The sequence below is a fragment of the Rhopalosiphum maidis genome, chromosome 1, assembly GCF_003676215.2.
Source record: "Rhopalosiphum maidis isolate BTI-1 chromosome 1, ASM367621v3, whole genome shotgun sequence".
Taxonomy (NCBI): Eukaryota; Metazoa; Arthropoda; class Insecta; order Hemiptera; family Aphididae; genus Rhopalosiphum; species Rhopalosiphum maidis.
In genome coordinates this window covers 30969794-30986746 of record NC_040877.1, presented here as the reverse complement: position 1 = coordinate 30986746, position 16953 = coordinate 30969794, and the positions used below count along the sequence as shown (strand labels likewise).

Genomic DNA, 16953 nt, shown 5'->3' with positions numbered 1-16953 from the left:
AATAAAAATATTCATATAATAACTAATTAAATAGCATTGTTAGTTATTAATTTTTGAGTTAACTTTTTGAGTATACATCTGTTTATAATTTATAATTTACGATTTAGTTATTTTAGGATATAGTATAATAAATAATATAGTTTTTTTTCTTTTATTAATATTTTTTAAACGACACAAATTAATATTAAATAAAAATAGACAGTAATAAAATGTAATTACTTATTTGGTTTTGTTTTAAGAATAAGAGCTAATTTTTCAAAAATTTCATTTAGTCTATATTGTTGTAAAAATTTATATCGATAATCGATAACTTAACTAAGAAAAAATAAATTTCGATTTCAATTATATTTTTGTAAATTAAAACTCGAAAGAAACGAAAAATTTCGTTCTTTTTTCTTGAAAAAAAGAATTTGTTTCTTCCAAACACTGCTGGTACCTACACCACATTATATAGAATAACATACACAAATACATTAAAATATACCAATCTTCTCATTTTCCAAACATCATTAGCCTAATTACCTACCAGCACAGCAATAGACATTTCCATGTTGGCTTAAGGCATGAGACTTTAATAAATGCTACTTGATGTGTTTCTATAGATCTCATGAACATATTCAACTTACATATTGTGTAAAAAACAATAAACTAACTTATTTCAGTAACAGCCTCATCCATTAGAGACTTAAGTTTAACCCAAAACCATAATTTTCAGGATTATAGAAATAACAATAACTAATTTTCAAAAACACCTCCCGAAACTTTTTTTCTGCCCATGTCCCTGGGGTGATTAAAAATCAATAATATCCCCTCTAAACCTTCACCTCTGGACGTGAATTAGTTGACATTTATTTTCTATATAATCAAAAAACTACATTACTTATTTATTACAAAATATTCCATTTAACAGTCCAACCTATAATAATCAAACTACTACCATGTTTTACTTACCATTAAACAGCATACATTATTTAAAAATCTTTCCTATTCCAAGAGCCATGGTTTCGTGCAATACATTTGCTAGAAAATTTGCCCTCTTATTTGAATAAAGAATTATTAGTTGAGTACAATAGTTAGACCTATAAATTCACTACCACACATTACAGATAAATATAATAAAAAACACATATTTATGTACCTGAACACACAGCAACACTTAATAACATATATTATATGATCAAAAAATGTAATGTTGAAATTATTATCAATATAAAAACTATTTAAACTCAACTAAAATAGTATTTTGATAAACAATAATATGCTTATTACTTTGTTAAACTTAATATGAAGTATGTTATGTTTAACCATTAAAAAGCACTTCAAGTCGACTTGTTAATATAACTTATGAAATATCAAGCATTTAAATGTCAAAACTAATGGTTGACCATTTTGATATTACTTTAGTGGTTTTGTTAGAGAAGTATTATCAATATTAATTTTCATAATAGATAGTTGTTAATTGTTTATACCTTAACAATTGTACACCAATATTTTGTATACAAATCAAATTAGCAAATATTATGTAAATTATAACTAATGCTTTTAAAAAAATTCTGTATTTATACAACAGCTGTCATATTTTCTTAACATTCATCAAATTAATATATAATGTATATGACATGAAAATCAAAAAAGAACTCAAATTAAATGTTGGCCACCTCCAAATTCCATCATTTAACCTATCAAAGTTTTGCATTTCAAAGCATTTATGTATAAATAATGTCTAGACCACTTGAATAATTTCCAAGAAACAGAATTGTAATAGTAATAGGTTTTTTTAAAACAAGAAATTAATTAGAAATATAAATACTATAGCAAAGTTTTATTTTAGATGAATATTACACACTCAAGATTTTATCTATATTAAAATATAAAAACTAAACTCAATAAAGATGATCATAAATAGTTTTTACAAATTAATTTCAAAGGATAAAGAAAAAATGAAACAAATGCATTTTTTTTTTTAATGTCCTTATATTAGATAATAATCAAATGCTGGAAATTACAAGTCATTCACTTCCCTCAAACGTCTGATTGCGGATCTTACAGTAGTTGCAGCTGTTGTAGAATATACGTAAGCTCCACCTGCTACAGTTCTTCTACACCGTTTGCATGACCAAATTCCTACACAAGCTCTCTTCATAGATTCCTATAAAAAATTAGGTAAATAAAGGCATTAATATATATATGTTATAAACCAATAGTTTTTAACTATCATAACATTAAAAAACCTTAATACAACAAAATTTATAAATTAGACAAATGAGATATCATGCAGTTTTATTTTAAATTAAAATAGATTGAAATATTATCTTATTTTAATTATATTTTCTTCATGATTTACTAAGATATTATCCTATTGTAGAATACACCAGGATCTATAATTATAAATATTATAATACTAATTTAATTGAATAATTATCTTTATTTATAAATTATTCTGTTGCATGTTAGTGATTCCACTGTACATTTATGTAGGTATAGTAATTTAAAAAACTGTACATCTAGTAATCGTGGATTGATTTTGATGTATATAAAAATATTGTTTGGTCTGACTTAATATATTAATTAATTAAAACTCCAGTGTGTTCCGAGTATGGCCCTGCCCACACCCAAATAATATAGATAATTTTAACAAAGACAAATAATTTAAGTTATTACCAACATATTTAAATGTAATTAATTTGTAACTTTCAGTAAAATATAATTAATACTATATATAAATGATCACGGATAGTAAGATGAGAATACTTGACAGTACACAAATAAACCGCTTTTATTTGAATGATAAAGGTACTTATTTAGTATTTTCTTTATTCACATATTAATTGACCTAATTTGAATATAACCTAATCTGTGTTATGATCTTTTTATACTCATGTTGGTTTAAGAAGTACAGTCAGAAGCTACCAGTTTTTTGTCAGAAAGATGCTAAATAATATACGTTTGACTCATGGAGTAAACTATACACTAACCATATATGACATTCTTATTTTCAAAACAATTTGAAGAATACAAAATTAAAAACTATTTAGCGAGTATTAAAGGAGGATCTTGAACAATAAAATATTTTTCAATAGCTTCTAATTGTTGACAGTAGACAGCTGTTGTTTATTTTACTAACCATGGTCGGGCATCTAGACATAGCTTTTATCTTGACAGTAATTTACTTAAAATTAAAATAACGTTTAGATAATTCAACATTCTAAGTTTAATTTTAAGGTAATTAGAACACCTATAATTTATTTGATATTATCAGAGAAATAATTCTTTTTAAACAGATCACTACTTAAAACATAATTAAACCACAATTCATTTTATCGATATCAATTGAGTAAGATAAGATTGAAATATCCTTACCTTTCCGCAGAATGAACAGGTATATTTGCTGTGCTGGGTGATTTCAATTTTCTTGACCATCTTACGCAGCGAGGCACCATATCGGGTACCATATTTACCTACAATTCCTACCTTCTTTGTACGTTTGGCCTGTAAAAATAAAATAATTTATTAATAGGAAAAAGTAAAAAAATAATACAATAATTATATGACTATAGTTGAGTTTTGTCTTGTTCAATTAAAAACATATACAAGTTGAACAAGTAAAAATCTAATACATAGCGAACATTGAAAATACTGTGAATTATTCATTACAGAGGTGTAATAGGTTTTACTTAAACGATTATTTAGATAAATTTGGATTAACATACCATTTTGACGGCGGTGAAGTCCTCTTTCAAGTACAAGTAAATAAATTAATAGAGCAAAATAACACTAACGAGAAGAGTTAGCTAAGGAAAGAGATTTTGTGATTGTACATTTTGTGAGGTTAAAACATTTAACAGTCAGTGTTACCACAAAACAATAGAATATATACACAATACAATATTTCATAAAAATGATTTTCAATTCATTTTTATTTTTGTCATAGTTTAGATTTTTTTAAATGTATTAAAATACTTTAGATAATGCATTTTTAATTAAAAGTTCATGATTATAACTGGTTTACAAATAAATAAAATTGAAACGTGGGGTTAAAATTTAACGAATTATGTCACAGAATAATAAGTTGTGGTATAACTGTTTGTTTAGCACTAGATAATACATTATCATCTTTTATTTAATCGTTATCAAGATTTATCTTAGCGGGATTTTATAATTATGTTTTTAAAATGTCACAAAAAAATAATAATAAATATTTTACTTATGATGGAGAAGTTGATTTAATTGTGTGATCTGGATATTTATTATCTAAAAAGTTACAACTTTCAAAATATAAACAGCTGAGAAACAGAAACTTGCTGTTAAAACAAAAAATTTTAAATTGTTGTGGAAGTGTAAAACTAACAGTAATTAGTTTTTAATAAAATTATTAATTGTTTTTGCTTTTTACTATGAAAGGATAAAATACTGTACAATATACATTTAATACATTTTTAATTTATTAATTTCCAATAACCATTAAAATGTGATTATTTGTTGTGACAGATATTAACGATTTATCTTTAACATGTTTGAACTTGAAGATTTTGATTTAGATGATGAAGTAAATCTATTTTATATATTATAAAAATTATAGTAGTGATTGAAATTGAATATAAAGCAAATTTAAATTTATACAGGGTCGGTCTGGTGAGGGCCGGGATTTCTGCCTGGCCCCTTGCCATATTATAGTTCCTGGGCCCTTGTACTGTGTTACCCCTAAATACAGTATACAATTATTGGGCCCTCAAATATCCAGGTCGATCCTGCATTTATACATATTTTATATTTGATTTTATTTATATATAATGTGTAGTACAGCGGTTCTTAACCTGTGGTCTGCGGACCCCTGGGGGTCCACGGCAGCTTTAAGAATATAAAAAATAAAATAATTTACATTACAGTTTTATGAAAAATTAAGTTTAATAAAAATAATTATAACTGTGTATGTTTTGTTGTGTCTACTTTATATAATTTGTAATATAAAATAATTATTATAATTTTAGTTATGATAACATTCGATGTCTTGTAAAAAAAAGGTATTCAACAAAAAATTGGTAGGGGGTCCGCTATTTCTAAAAATCTTTCATCGGGGGTCCGTGTTCTACAAAAGGTTAAGAACCGCTGGTGTAGAATATATTTTATTTAAATTTATTATATGGTCCTATTGACATTTTAACATTACACATTTGTGATTACAAAAATATTTAAAATAATTATTAATAAATAATAATAGACAATTACAATAACTTAAAATATAGAGATTACTCATAATTATATCAGACAGTTAATATTTATTACAACACTTACATTAAGAAATAACTTATTAGTATATAATTTTTTTTAGGTATTTCTTAATACTCAAATGCCAACAGACATTAATAGATCACCAATAATATCATCAAATTCAAATCCTGTTACTTCAAATTTTGAAGACGATGATGAAGTACTTTAACTTATTTTCTATAAAATTATTTTGTATTTACATACTATATTTATTTTTCAGATATTTCTTAATGTATCAAATTCAGTTTTTGAATTGGAATCTTCACATTCTGAAAATATTGAATTAAAAATTAAAAATACAACAAAAGAACAAAAAAAGAATAATGATGTAAGTTTATATTATATGTATATGGCACACGCTATTAATACTAAGATAAAAATGTCAATATATTTTAATATAACTACAGTAAATCAATATTAATTTAGTTACAACCTCGAAATTAAAAGAAAAATGAAAGTTTTTCTATTTATAAAATAAAAATGATATTGTGTTTATTGATTCTATTTATTTTCCAAGATTTTGCAAAATATGCTTAAAACCCAATCCAAACCAGAAATTACAAAATCATTCAATGAAAGTCAGCCAAATAATATTAAATTAAATTTTGATGATGATTTTGATTCTGACGATGAAGTAATATATTAATATATTAAATACATAGGTTAGTAGTATGAATTTTAATTATTTATTTTTAAATTACTTATGTTTCAGACTTTTTTCAACACATCCAGTATAATAGAAGGTGCTATGAGTCCATCAAAGTACAATGACTGTACAGCTAAATTTGATTTAAATGATGATCGTAATGAGGTTTTTTTCTATGAAAACATTATTATTATATTTTTAAATTAATTGATGTTTAAATCATATTTATCATAATATTATTATCCTTAAATTATATTTCATAAATCCATATTTATTAAATATGAATTATAATTCTCTTAATTGCTTATTTTAGGTTTCAATTGTCAACTCTGGAAATTATCAATTTAAGTCTTCAGACATAAAAAGTAAATTTAAAAAATCTTAAATTGGTATACACAATTTTAATTATTTAACATGATAAATATTCATCTTATTTATTGACTTGCATTTATTATAAATCCTAATATATGTTATAATGAACTGTACAACTTCTGTTTTCAGATTCTAATAAATTAAATTGCAATGGTAATCTTAATACAACTATTACTAGTGTAAAAATAATGACTCCAAAATGTACTTCTAGAAAATTTCCTGGACCTGCTGGTCTACTTTCAGAAAATGTAAATACTTTATAGTTTTATTTATTATTTAAAACTGTTAATCATATTTTATTTATTTATTTAAAATTTATAGTTTTCTTTTATCTTATTTCCAGGAAGAACTATATTCTGAAGATCCTTCAAACTTGGAATCTCTGGACATGTCAGTTAACGTTAATGAACACGATAGCAAAGAAGAAGTAATTACCTTAATTATTTTAAATGTTTATAATAATTTATAACCAAAACCTAAATTTTTTATTTTGTTTATTCTATTTTAATGACAGTTAAATTTAAATTATTTGGACACTTACTCATAACATTTTATATATAATATACGTTTCATGTTTTATTAATTTTAGTTTGTATTAATGATTTTTATTTAGAATTTGTGCACTCAAGCAAATGATTTATCTTTTTCTTCATCACCATACCAACAATTTCTATCAGATTTTTTCACCGTCGATGTTGATGCTTTGATAGATAAATTTAATGTGGCATGGATAAAGCAGAAACTTCTTCCCCACACTGCGTCCGGTCGTTTTTTCACAGATAAAATACCATTTTTTGTTTCTGTTTTAAAAGAAATTGATTGTTTATCACCAGATCCAACAGTTCTACTTGCTGACAAAACAGGAAATATCAGAGGAACAATTCATAGAGCTGTTTGGAACCAATTTAGTAGTCAATTGAAACTAGGGGCTGTTTTAGTATTAACCAATGTTGGCGTATCATGTCAAAAAATACTTAAAGGATTTACACTTAATATTACTAGTGATCATTTAGTTGCCATTTACAGTTATTCTTCTGGTATGAATAACATTGATAAACTATATTAAGAAATATTAATGTACTAATTTTAAATAATGATTTATGAAATTTTAGAGGATGTTCAAAGAGTAATTATTACTCGAACAACAGATATGACAAATTATGAAATTGTTAATAGAGCCAAGCAATGGAATGCATATAATGTGGAAGCTTTAAATAAAAATTCTAATTCAGTAATTATTAAGAACCAGACCAATATGCTTAATAATTTAAAATCACCAAACATTTTGACCAATCATATTTCTCTACCATCAAATACTAACTACCAAATCACAAATAATACTCCTGGCCAATCAACAACTATTAAAAAAGTTTTTAAACCAAAAACTCCTGTAGTTCATAATCTATTCAAAAATGTTCCTAGTATTTCTAGTAATTTTCCAGAAGAACCACCAACCAAACGAAGAAGAAATGAATTAAAAAATGAATATCAATGTTCAAATAACGATATTTCTATTATTCAAAATATTTTTGAAGGAATCGATGAAGATGAAATGTTTAATGATTTTTGTTGTTGAGGTGCTTTTTGAACAGCAAATCTATTTTATTTCAAAGGTGCTTTAATTTAATTCAATTGTAGTTTGTAATTTTTTTTTTTTTTTATTTGTAAATAAATCTAATTGTTTGCGAGAACAGTTTATATCCACTGTTGATTTTATTTAGGCTGTATTATTCTTCATGTCTACAGATAACATCTTTGTTAAATGATTTTTTACCTTTATAAAATAATATTAAATAAAATTATAATTGAAAGTAATTTAAACTGTTTCAATTTTACTATTTTTACTTAAGGTTCTTAGATTTATTGTAGTTATAAGATTTTTACACCATTTAAAAGTTTGATTGATAGTAAGCATATTTATTTTTATATTTTCTTAGTTACAAGTTTTTTTATCATTTTTTTATAGCTCTAACAAATTAGGCAGTACCTAATTAATTACTTTTTTCAAATTTAATATATATATATTATAATGATAGTGTGTTGATTTTAGAGAGGTAATTGTCTAATACTTGGTTTCTGTGTTACATCCAGATTTTACAGACTACATGAGTTTTAGGATCATTATATTTAATTTTAATTATTACTAGGATGCTGCGTACATAATTATTCATTGCATGGCACTTTTGAGCAATTGTAATTAAAATAGTTCACTTTAAGTTTATATTAATTGCTTACTATAGGTTGTATTAATGTCGAGTGGTATTTAAAAAGAAAATACAGTAGAATTATCCGATTATCCTTCTCTCGATTAACCGTCTTTCTTGGTTAACCGTCAGGCCACACTTGCACGGACTACTTATGCCTTGCAGTAAATAATAATATATATAATCCAAAACTTTCCGGAAATATCTACTAGATACGTGATAGATACTTATGTATATATATATTTTATGGGCGAGATAAAAACTGTTAATTGTGATAGTGATCACATTTTGATTTTGAAAAGTCAGTTAGTTATATTACATGTTTGTTTGTTCGCTTGACAGTTTGCGTTTTTAGTCTCTTTGTGTGCAAATATTTTAAGTATATCATAATTACTAAAAAATAATAATAAATAAAATGTATGTTTAAAAAAAATGATGTTGCTCGCTTAACCGTCTTTTCGATTATCCGTCAAAGCTCTGGTCCCGAGACTAACGGTTATTGAGGTTCTATTGTATGATAGATTTTGTAAAACCATGATGCCTTCTATAAATACTGTACATGTAAGTTTAATAATTATGTTTTAGATCTAAAGATTTTTAGTGATGTAACATTTTTATGTGCCAAAACACTAAAGCTATTTATAAAGACATCTATTGATTTTAAAAACCTAAACCCCCTTTTTTTTAAATTATCAAAATAATTGATTGGGATAGAAAAAGCTGACAATTATGCGAAGGCAAACTTGAAAAAATCAATTCGTAGACATAAAAAGATTTATGTCTCTAGATTAAGCACTATAACTTTGATTGGAACATTTAATTTTAATACAAAATTGTGCTGAAACTACATAACAGAATCAATAGGAATGACAGCCTCTGTAAAATATATATATTTTGAAGTGTTAATTTAATTATTCTCCCTTATAAAATATATAATTTTTTAAATTTTAAATAATATTTATCTTAAGTTAATTAAAATTAATATATAATAATAATATATATTGTATATATTAATATAATATTAAACTATTTATATTGGATACAATTATTATCTACTAAATAAAAAATTATAAAACAACATAGAGCTAATTTATAGTAATTAACATAATTTAAGTATTTAATTATAACAATAAATTAAGCATTCTTAGTATTCTTACATTAAGAAGCTTTTATTGTTATAGACCAAATATTGGTGTGTTTTGAATTTAAAATAACTTAAGAGCATGATAAATAAAATAAAAAACCAATATTTTAAAGTTTAAATTAATTTTAAACCATGATAAAATGCTAAAACTACAGCAGAACATAAAATTAGTTCTAAAATGTTTTAAAACTATTGTTGATATATTTTCGGTAATAACATTTAAGAACCTCAGGATTTTTGTTACCACACCGTTGCCGTCTCAATTTATCTGGCAACAACTGTATACATGTAATAAATAGTAATAATGTATTTCTTTTTAACAATATTTATTAAAACATGTACAGTTTACTAAGTATATTGTGACGCACCCTTACAAACTTATACTTACATAAATATCCAATATATTGATTTTACAAAATAAACGTCTTAGTAACAGTTATAAAAAAATACAATAAATTCTTAAATTCATCTTAAACAAAAAAAATTAATCCAATATTAATAAATACATTCTGCAGTATATGAAAAGAATGCTATATTTTTTCCACTTTCAGAATTAACCATAAGCAAGACTAGTTTATCAATACCAGGTAAATTATTGAATAAAAACTCCAATAAATCGAAATATTGTAACTGAGCATACATACATTTAAACTATATACATAGCATTATAGAAATATTGTATTCAATTACCCTTGTTAACACTGGTTTATAATTGTATACTGTTACAAATTAGATATCTGAACATGAGATTTATAAAATCGAATTATTATATTATCACAATATAACAATAATAATAATAATAAATACAATATAATATAATATATTAGCAAATATAAATTATTCAGAAAAAACTAGATTAAATTTATTTTATATTGCAATTTTTGTATAAAAAAGAAAATTGTTATGTTTTTGGGGGGTAATGGTTTAACAATTTATGTTTAATGCTCAAGTATCATAACAAAATAAATTTTTAAATATTTAAATATTTTATTCATGTTTAAATTTGATATTGTGGTAACTTAATGGCAATTTTTCGTTTAAGTATGCATGTATGTGTCAGTGTAGTAATGACATATACTAAAACCACCTGCCATAGGTCATCATTGAAATACAGAAACCAATCTATACCTAATAATACTAAGAAGAGTGCCCACCCTTTCTTCCATCTATACATTTGCTTGTGCGTAAGAACATACATTTGAGATAATCGGAAGAGAATACTACAAAAGTGAAGCCAACCAGTATCCAGTGAGTCATCTTCCTGAAACAGTATACCAGTTAATTTTTAATAATATTAAATTTAAAACTATAGTATGTTTTACATCAAATGCGCCTCGATTAGAGCATGCAGGGTAACGGTTACTACTCTAATCAATGGTTCATAAATGTATAACAGTAAATATAATAACTTTATTATGATAATTCCCACCTTTTATAAGCTGTATCATGAGTAATACTGACAAAAAAACCGCCTCCCAATGCATTGTATGTAGATCAAAATTAAAAAGTCTAAGTATTGGTTTTATTATTATTTTCTAGTCGAAATGTAATTAGTTGTATAGGTATATACAAAATGCTGTTTACACTTTATAAAACATCGTTATTATTAAAAATATTACACACCTCAGTTGTCCAACTCCTCCATGTATCCATTACTACGACAATACTATGAATAATTAAACATATAGTAAAAATTAAAGATGTTTTGTCAATGAAAGATAAAGGTTCTAAAGTAGGCAGTGGTCCAACTGAAAAAAAATCAGAATAATAAAAATGATATTAATAAAACATTTTTTTTATAAGTCCTAAATATTTATAAAAGTATGTATTTAGAAATGATCAACAATATTATAAACGCATTATAAATTAGAGAATATAAGTAAAACTTTTTAAAATTATTAGTGTATCAAACACAGTTTCTACACAAAATTGATGGATATTTTCTATAAATAAATTGTTATTATATTTATATTCTCTAATTCTGTTAAAAATAAAATGTTTAATTGCGTAATTCAAAAATAATAAATATATATTGTAAATAACAAACCATATTATTTTTTTTTCTAAGTATTCTATTACACCTAAACCGATCTAAATTTATTATCTGACTTAAATATTAATTTGAAATTTACCTCGAACAGTCGGAGGAATAACTTGTGGTGTATGAATATTATTCTTGGAATTTTCTTCAACAATAAATACTTCTTGAGGGGGATCTAATGTGATATCACGAGTAATTTCAGCTAAATTTATTCTGGATGTCAGTTGTTGAGGTTTATTATACATTTGTTGAATAGGATGTATTGTAGTATCTAAATGATATAAATACACAGTGTAAGAATATGATTTAATGTAAATAAAGTGGAACCTCAATAAATCAAAATTCAAATGCAGTTTTTTCAACTTATCAAAATTTTTAAGTTATCAACTTTTTAGGGAATTATATTCATAACTCAAAAAGTCTGAGTTATCTAGAGTTTTTATTTTTGAGTAACCGAGATTTTTGTAAAGGATTTTAATAATGGCATTTATTTTGACTTATCAAGGCTTTCAACTTATTGAGGTTCCACTGTGTATTAATAAACCATGTACTTGGTCGGTAACTCAGTACCAATAGGCAGTATACTATTTTTAAATTAAACTATATATTAATATTTTAGTTAGTTTTTATAGTTAAAGACCTTTTTTTTTTTAGTGTAGTCAAAGAAAATGATTTTTAATCACAAAATTATATTCATACATAAGAAAATTTAACCTGACTTGTAATTTTAATTTTGATATTTGAAGAATTTTTTCATGTGTGGACCATAGAAATTAAAAAACATTATAATTTATAGTAAGAAGGATTATTGGGACTGCTTAATTCAAATATTATATAATGCACAATAATTATTATACAAGGTGATTTTTTTATCATTGTACACACATTATTTCAAAAAGTATTCATGTTTTTGAAAACATTTTTTTACATAGTTTAAAGTTGTTGAAAAATAACGTTTACATTAAAAAATTATATTTTTAAATATTTTTTATCCTTTTGGTTTTTAAGTTTTTTACTTTTTTGAATGACAACATAGTTTTAACTTCATATTCCAAATCAGAATGATTTTCTGAGTATCTTGATACATAAAAATCAAATTTAGGTCGAGTAATTTATGAGTTATACGTATTTAAAGTTTAGACAAGCGGAGTAGTGGACAAACATTTTGCGGGGTAACCACGTATCACTTCAATCCACGCATCAAACATTAAATTGTCATTGAAAAAAGTAAAAAACTTAAAAAAAATATAAAGATAAAAAATATTTAAAAATATAATTTTTTAATAAAAACGTTGTTTTCTTAACAACTTAAAACTATGTAAAAAAATGTTTTAAAAAACATGAATACTTTTTGAAATAATGTAGTGTACAATGATAAAAGAATCACCTTGTATACTTGAATCTATCTAGCTGAACACAATATTCATATTTTGTATACACGGATAATATTCTAAGTTTCTTAAATATCATTAATAATGACAATATAATATAACTGACTTTTCAATACTAAGGATTACTTACAATATATTATGTTTTATTTTTAAAAATGTAGAATTTTTAATTTTTTAATGCTATTAATTTGTAAATACATGTTATGTTTGAAAATTTGGGAAAATATTTTTTTTAGCATATTTTGTCAAGTTTGTAAGATTAAAATGGCAACTTAAATACATTAACTGTGTGTAAAAAAAATTAGATGGATTTGATCAAAAACTGTGATGTTTTTTTTAATAATAAGCCCAATCAAAATTTGAATTCAATTTTTATTGTATCATTGCATTTTTAAGGTATTTGATTGTATGTTTATGGGATTTTTCTACATTTTTAGATGTAGATTTATACATTATGATTTATGATTTATACATAAAATATTTTAAACATATTACCAAATTCAATAAGATTGTAAGGCCTCAAAGCTTGTTCAACTTTGAAACGGTCATATTTTTTTGTAAATTCTCCAGCTAGTTCTTCTAAAAAGCTGTAGGCTAAAACTTGAGGATATGAAGGAATGCACATGGCCATGCAAATTATATTTAAGCATGGTAAAAAGCTAAAACAAAAAAAATTAAAAAGGTAAGCATTATAATATTTAAAATTGTTAATTTATTACATAATTAATTATAGCTCATTACTAGTCAACGTGATTTAATATGCATAAATACAATTCCTCTTTAAAATAACATCACACAATCAAAGTGGAAGATTTTTAGCTGTTCTAAAAATATAATGTGTATTTTACAAATTCTTAAAATAAAAACGTTTTGCACAAATTATAAAAATTAATTTTTCTGCTTGATAATTATGATTTTGGAACATATATATCAAAAAATAATATAAAAAAGCAAATTTAAAATTTAATGAAAAGTTGATACAAAAGTATCTTGTGTTTTACTTTGTGAAAAATACTTATCTATTATGCGTTTATATTTTTTTACTTAAACTTTGTAATACTATTAATTTTTAAAAATTGGTAGTATATTAAAGACATTAATTAGAAAAACATATAAGTGTACATAATCTATTTGTCAAAATATTTAAAAAAGACTTTACAAATTTTTAATTTGTAAGTTATCAAGTGAATGTTTATATTTATAAAATATATTAGATACAAGATTTGATCCCTGGGCTATAGGCACTGACCGTTATCCTTTAAACTTAAAGTTTAATAACTCTATTTATTATTGTAATTGTTTAAAAAACAGAAGTTTATATCCCACAATCGACCCACTATTAGTTTTTTCTCTCTGATCAACACGCAACAAAAAATCAGTTTTTTTATGTTTTTAAGCAATGTTAGATTAAAACTAAGTTTTACAAATTTTATAATATATATACTATATTTAGTCTTTATATTGTCTAAGAACAATTTAAAATTCATATAAGTTGAAAAAAAAGACAAATTCTTAAAGTTGAATTCAAAGTCAAATAATAATAAAATTTAAAACCAATAAGTTAAATATTAAAAAATATTATACTCAATAATTTTTGTAGTAAGTTTTAAACTACTCAAAAATTAAAAAAAAATAAAAATTTTATAAGATTCTATTTTGTTTTGTACATAGGTCTATGCGAGAAAACAAATGTTGTGTTGACGTTCTTCTAAATAGTGTAAAAAATCTTTAGTATTTGAAAATTCCAAATATCAGATTTTGAATAACTCCATTATTAAAGAAAAATATAATAATACATTCAAAATAAAAAAAAAAAAAAATTGGACATTAAGGGATTAATTTAATTTATCAAAACAAAAAACCCTAATATATTATTGAATATTAAATATTATTATTTTTATAGTAATAAAATCATAGGCGTAACTAAGGGGGAGACAAATGAGGGCAACTGCTCCCACGACTAACTGAACTATACTATTAGTTAATTAGTCAATTTTATTATTGTTTGGTATAAAAATTATAGTATATATAATGGTGGATAATATAGAAATGGTTGTAAAAATGATAAAACAGTTTTATTATAAAAATCAAATTCAAATAAGATTATGAAAATGTGTAGAGATTCACAAAAATTATTTTTGCCCCCACATGAAAAGAGTCCAAGTTATGCCTATGAATAAAATAATAAATAGATAGTTGTGGATATTTTACCCACAGTCATTAATCAGTAAATGTTTAAGCATTAAATTTAAATAATATTTTAAATACATATCTAAGAAGATAATATTTATAAACCTAGATATGCTTATTTTTGATTGAGTCATTCAAATATTTAAAAATGTATACATACTAGTAGGTCTTGTCATTTGTGCGAAGGAAACATTTGTTTTTGGGCATATCATTTTTCTTTAAAACATTCTTTACAATCTTGTTAATTAATTTCAAGTCAATGGCGCTCTCGCCATTACTACAATGATAATTAGTAGTGGACGTCAGTGGTAGGAGGTCCCGGCTTCTTAAAATTAAAGCATATAAAATCATATCCCAAAGTTGACACACTACCGGTTTCACACTTAAAACAAGTTCATTATTAATTGACAACAGAAATTTTTATTACTATAGGTATCTATTTTAACGGTTATATTGAGCACTGTAATTCAATACAAAAAAGTAATAACTAATAACTAATAACTAATAGCATTTGGCAAGTATTGTAGAATTTATATTTTATATTTTTATACTCAATGGTAATAAATAATAACTAATTTGCTTAAAATAATATCTATACTACTAGGTACTTTAATATAGGTATGCACTATGCAGTATTAGTATTATTAATTTATTATAGTTTTCGTGGCTATTATCAGTACCTAATCTTATCAAAATGTTATCATTTCACCGACTCAGTTCTACCACGCCCGTTCCTAAAATACAATAATATCCAAGAATAACCATAATACCTACTTGATTTAAAAAGAATTTCAAGTTGAGAGAAATAAAGCTATTTAATTTATAATGTATAATATATAAAAATATAAATATATAATTATTTATCACGAAAGATTTTGAATTTAAATCAACATTTAGTTCCTTAGAATTTGGCATTAAAACATGAATACAGATTATAAACGAAAATCATAAAAAATCATGAAAATATCTTTAATCGTGTACAAAATCATACTTATTTACGGCTTATGACTATATACATGGTTATGTATAAATAAATAATATGTCCTATAAAAAATCATAATAAACAACAATTCCAGTTAAAAGCAATATATTTATATATATATAAGTTACTGTGATTACATTAAGCAGTAAGCACCTACCTATTCAGTAAGTATAATTCTTTTAATGTTATAAAACTATTTATTATACTTGAAAATTATAAAACAGAATGTAAATTATTAATAATTCATAAATATTATTTATTTATACCTATTTATGTGTGAATGTATAATATGCTACTACAGTGGCGTCATTTGGACCACGCAGCATAAGCGCAAATAGGCTTAGCCCCCCTAGAATTGCTATGCCCCCCACTCCACAAAAAAACTAATGATTTAATTACATAGGTAATACATTCGAAATACAGTACACAACTTACTGAGATACAGCCCCCCAAATTTCAAACACTATTTGCGCCTATGCCACACAAGGTAAATATTTGCGTATTTAAAATCCAATGTTATAGTTATTTTACCCACTTTATAAATTGATTGGCCTGAATTATAATTGATATAAGCCTGCTCTATAGGCCATGCTTAAAAAAAAAAAAAATTGAAATGACGCCACTGTGTTAGTAGCACTACTAAAGCAAAAATTATACTTATTGTTAATACTGATGTCATTATGTACATAATATAGTATTTATATTTATATGTGAT

The 16953-nt window shown here is 24.0% G+C and overlaps 3 protein-coding genes across 5 annotated transcripts; 1 reads left to right on the top strand and 2 right to left on the bottom strand.

The window, feature by feature from the left end:
• Positions 1-1946: 1946 nt before the first annotated feature.
• LOC113560917 (60S ribosomal protein L37a) lies at positions 1947-3850 on the bottom strand. Its single transcript, XM_026967042.1, has 3 exons — positions 3711-3850; positions 3361-3489; positions 1947-2149 (listed from the first exon to the last, which is right to left on the bottom strand). The coding sequence occupies exons 1-3, from the start codon at positions 3711-3713 to the stop codon at positions 2003-2005; spliced, it is 279 nt and encodes a 92-aa protein (XP_026822843.1). The 5' UTR covers positions 3714-3850; the 3' UTR covers positions 1947-2002.
• A 334-nt stretch (positions 3851-4184) lies between these two features.
• LOC113548830 lies at positions 4185-7979 on the top strand. 3 transcript variants are annotated; one of them, XM_026949913.1, is made up of 11 exons: positions 4185-4349; positions 4527-4546; positions 5330-5428; positions 5489-5596; positions 5786-5902; positions 5981-6079; positions 6228-6279; positions 6416-6534; positions 6630-6713; positions 6900-7323; positions 7399-7979. In XM_026949913.1, the coding sequence occupies exons 3-11, from the start codon at positions 5348-5350 to the stop codon at positions 7860-7862; spliced, it is 1548 nt and encodes a 515-aa protein (XP_026805714.1). In that variant the 5' UTR covers positions 4185-4349; positions 4527-4546; positions 5330-5347; the 3' UTR covers positions 7863-7979. The 3 variants fall into 3 exon arrangements, with proteins under 3 accessions (XP_026805714.1, XP_026805712.1, XP_026805713.1); XM_026949911.1 differs by having other exon boundaries at positions 4489-4546; XM_026949912.1 differs by having other exon boundaries at positions 4185-4546.
• A 2561-nt stretch (positions 7980-10540) lies between these two features.
• Positions 10541-15846, bottom strand: LOC113549159 (vesicle-trafficking protein SEC22a-like). Its single transcript, XM_026950339.1, has 5 exons — positions 15417-15846; positions 13562-13725; positions 11767-11946; positions 11258-11382; positions 10541-10895 (listed from the first exon to the last, which is right to left on the bottom strand). The coding sequence occupies exons 1-5, from the start codon at positions 15605-15607 to the stop codon at positions 10632-10634; spliced, it is 924 nt and encodes a 307-aa protein (XP_026806140.1). The 5' UTR covers positions 15608-15846; the 3' UTR covers positions 10541-10631.
• Between the last annotated feature and the right edge of the window lie 1107 nt (positions 15847-16953).

What these genes read in the sequence shown, in the direction of transcription:
- LOC113560917 (XM_026967042.1), bottom strand. An exon ending in CCTGTTCATTCTGCGGAAAG is followed by an intron (nt 2,150 to 3,360) that starts GTAAGGATATTT and finishes AATTTTTTATAG; the next exon opens with GAATCTATGAAGAGAGCTTG.
- LOC113548830 (XM_026949911.1), top strand. Translation starts at nt 4,511, where the DNA reads ATGTTTGAACTTGAAGATTTTGATTTAGATGATGAA. An exon ending in ATTTTGAAGACGATGATGAA is followed by an intron (nt 5,429 to 5,488) that starts GTACTTTAACTT and finishes TTTATTTTTCAG; the next exon opens with ATATTTCTTAATGTATCAAA. An exon ending in ATTTTGATTCTGACGATGAA is followed by an intron (nt 5,903 to 5,980) that starts GTAATATATTAA and finishes CTTATGTTTCAG; the next exon opens with ACTTTTTTCAACACATCCAG.
- LOC113549159 (XM_026950339.1), bottom strand. Translation starts at nt 15,607, where the DNA reads ATGATTTTATATGCTTTAATTTTAAGAAGCCGGGACCTCCTACCACTG. An exon ending in ACAAATGACAAGACCTACTA is followed by an intron (nt 13,726 to 15,416) that starts GTATGTATACAT and finishes TTTTTGTTTTAG; the next exon opens with CTTTTTACCATGCTTAAATA. An exon ending in GGAGGAGTTGGACAACTGAG is followed by an intron (nt 10,896 to 11,257) that starts GTGTGTAATATT and finishes ATACTGTTTCAG; the next exon opens with GAAGATGACTCACTGGATAC.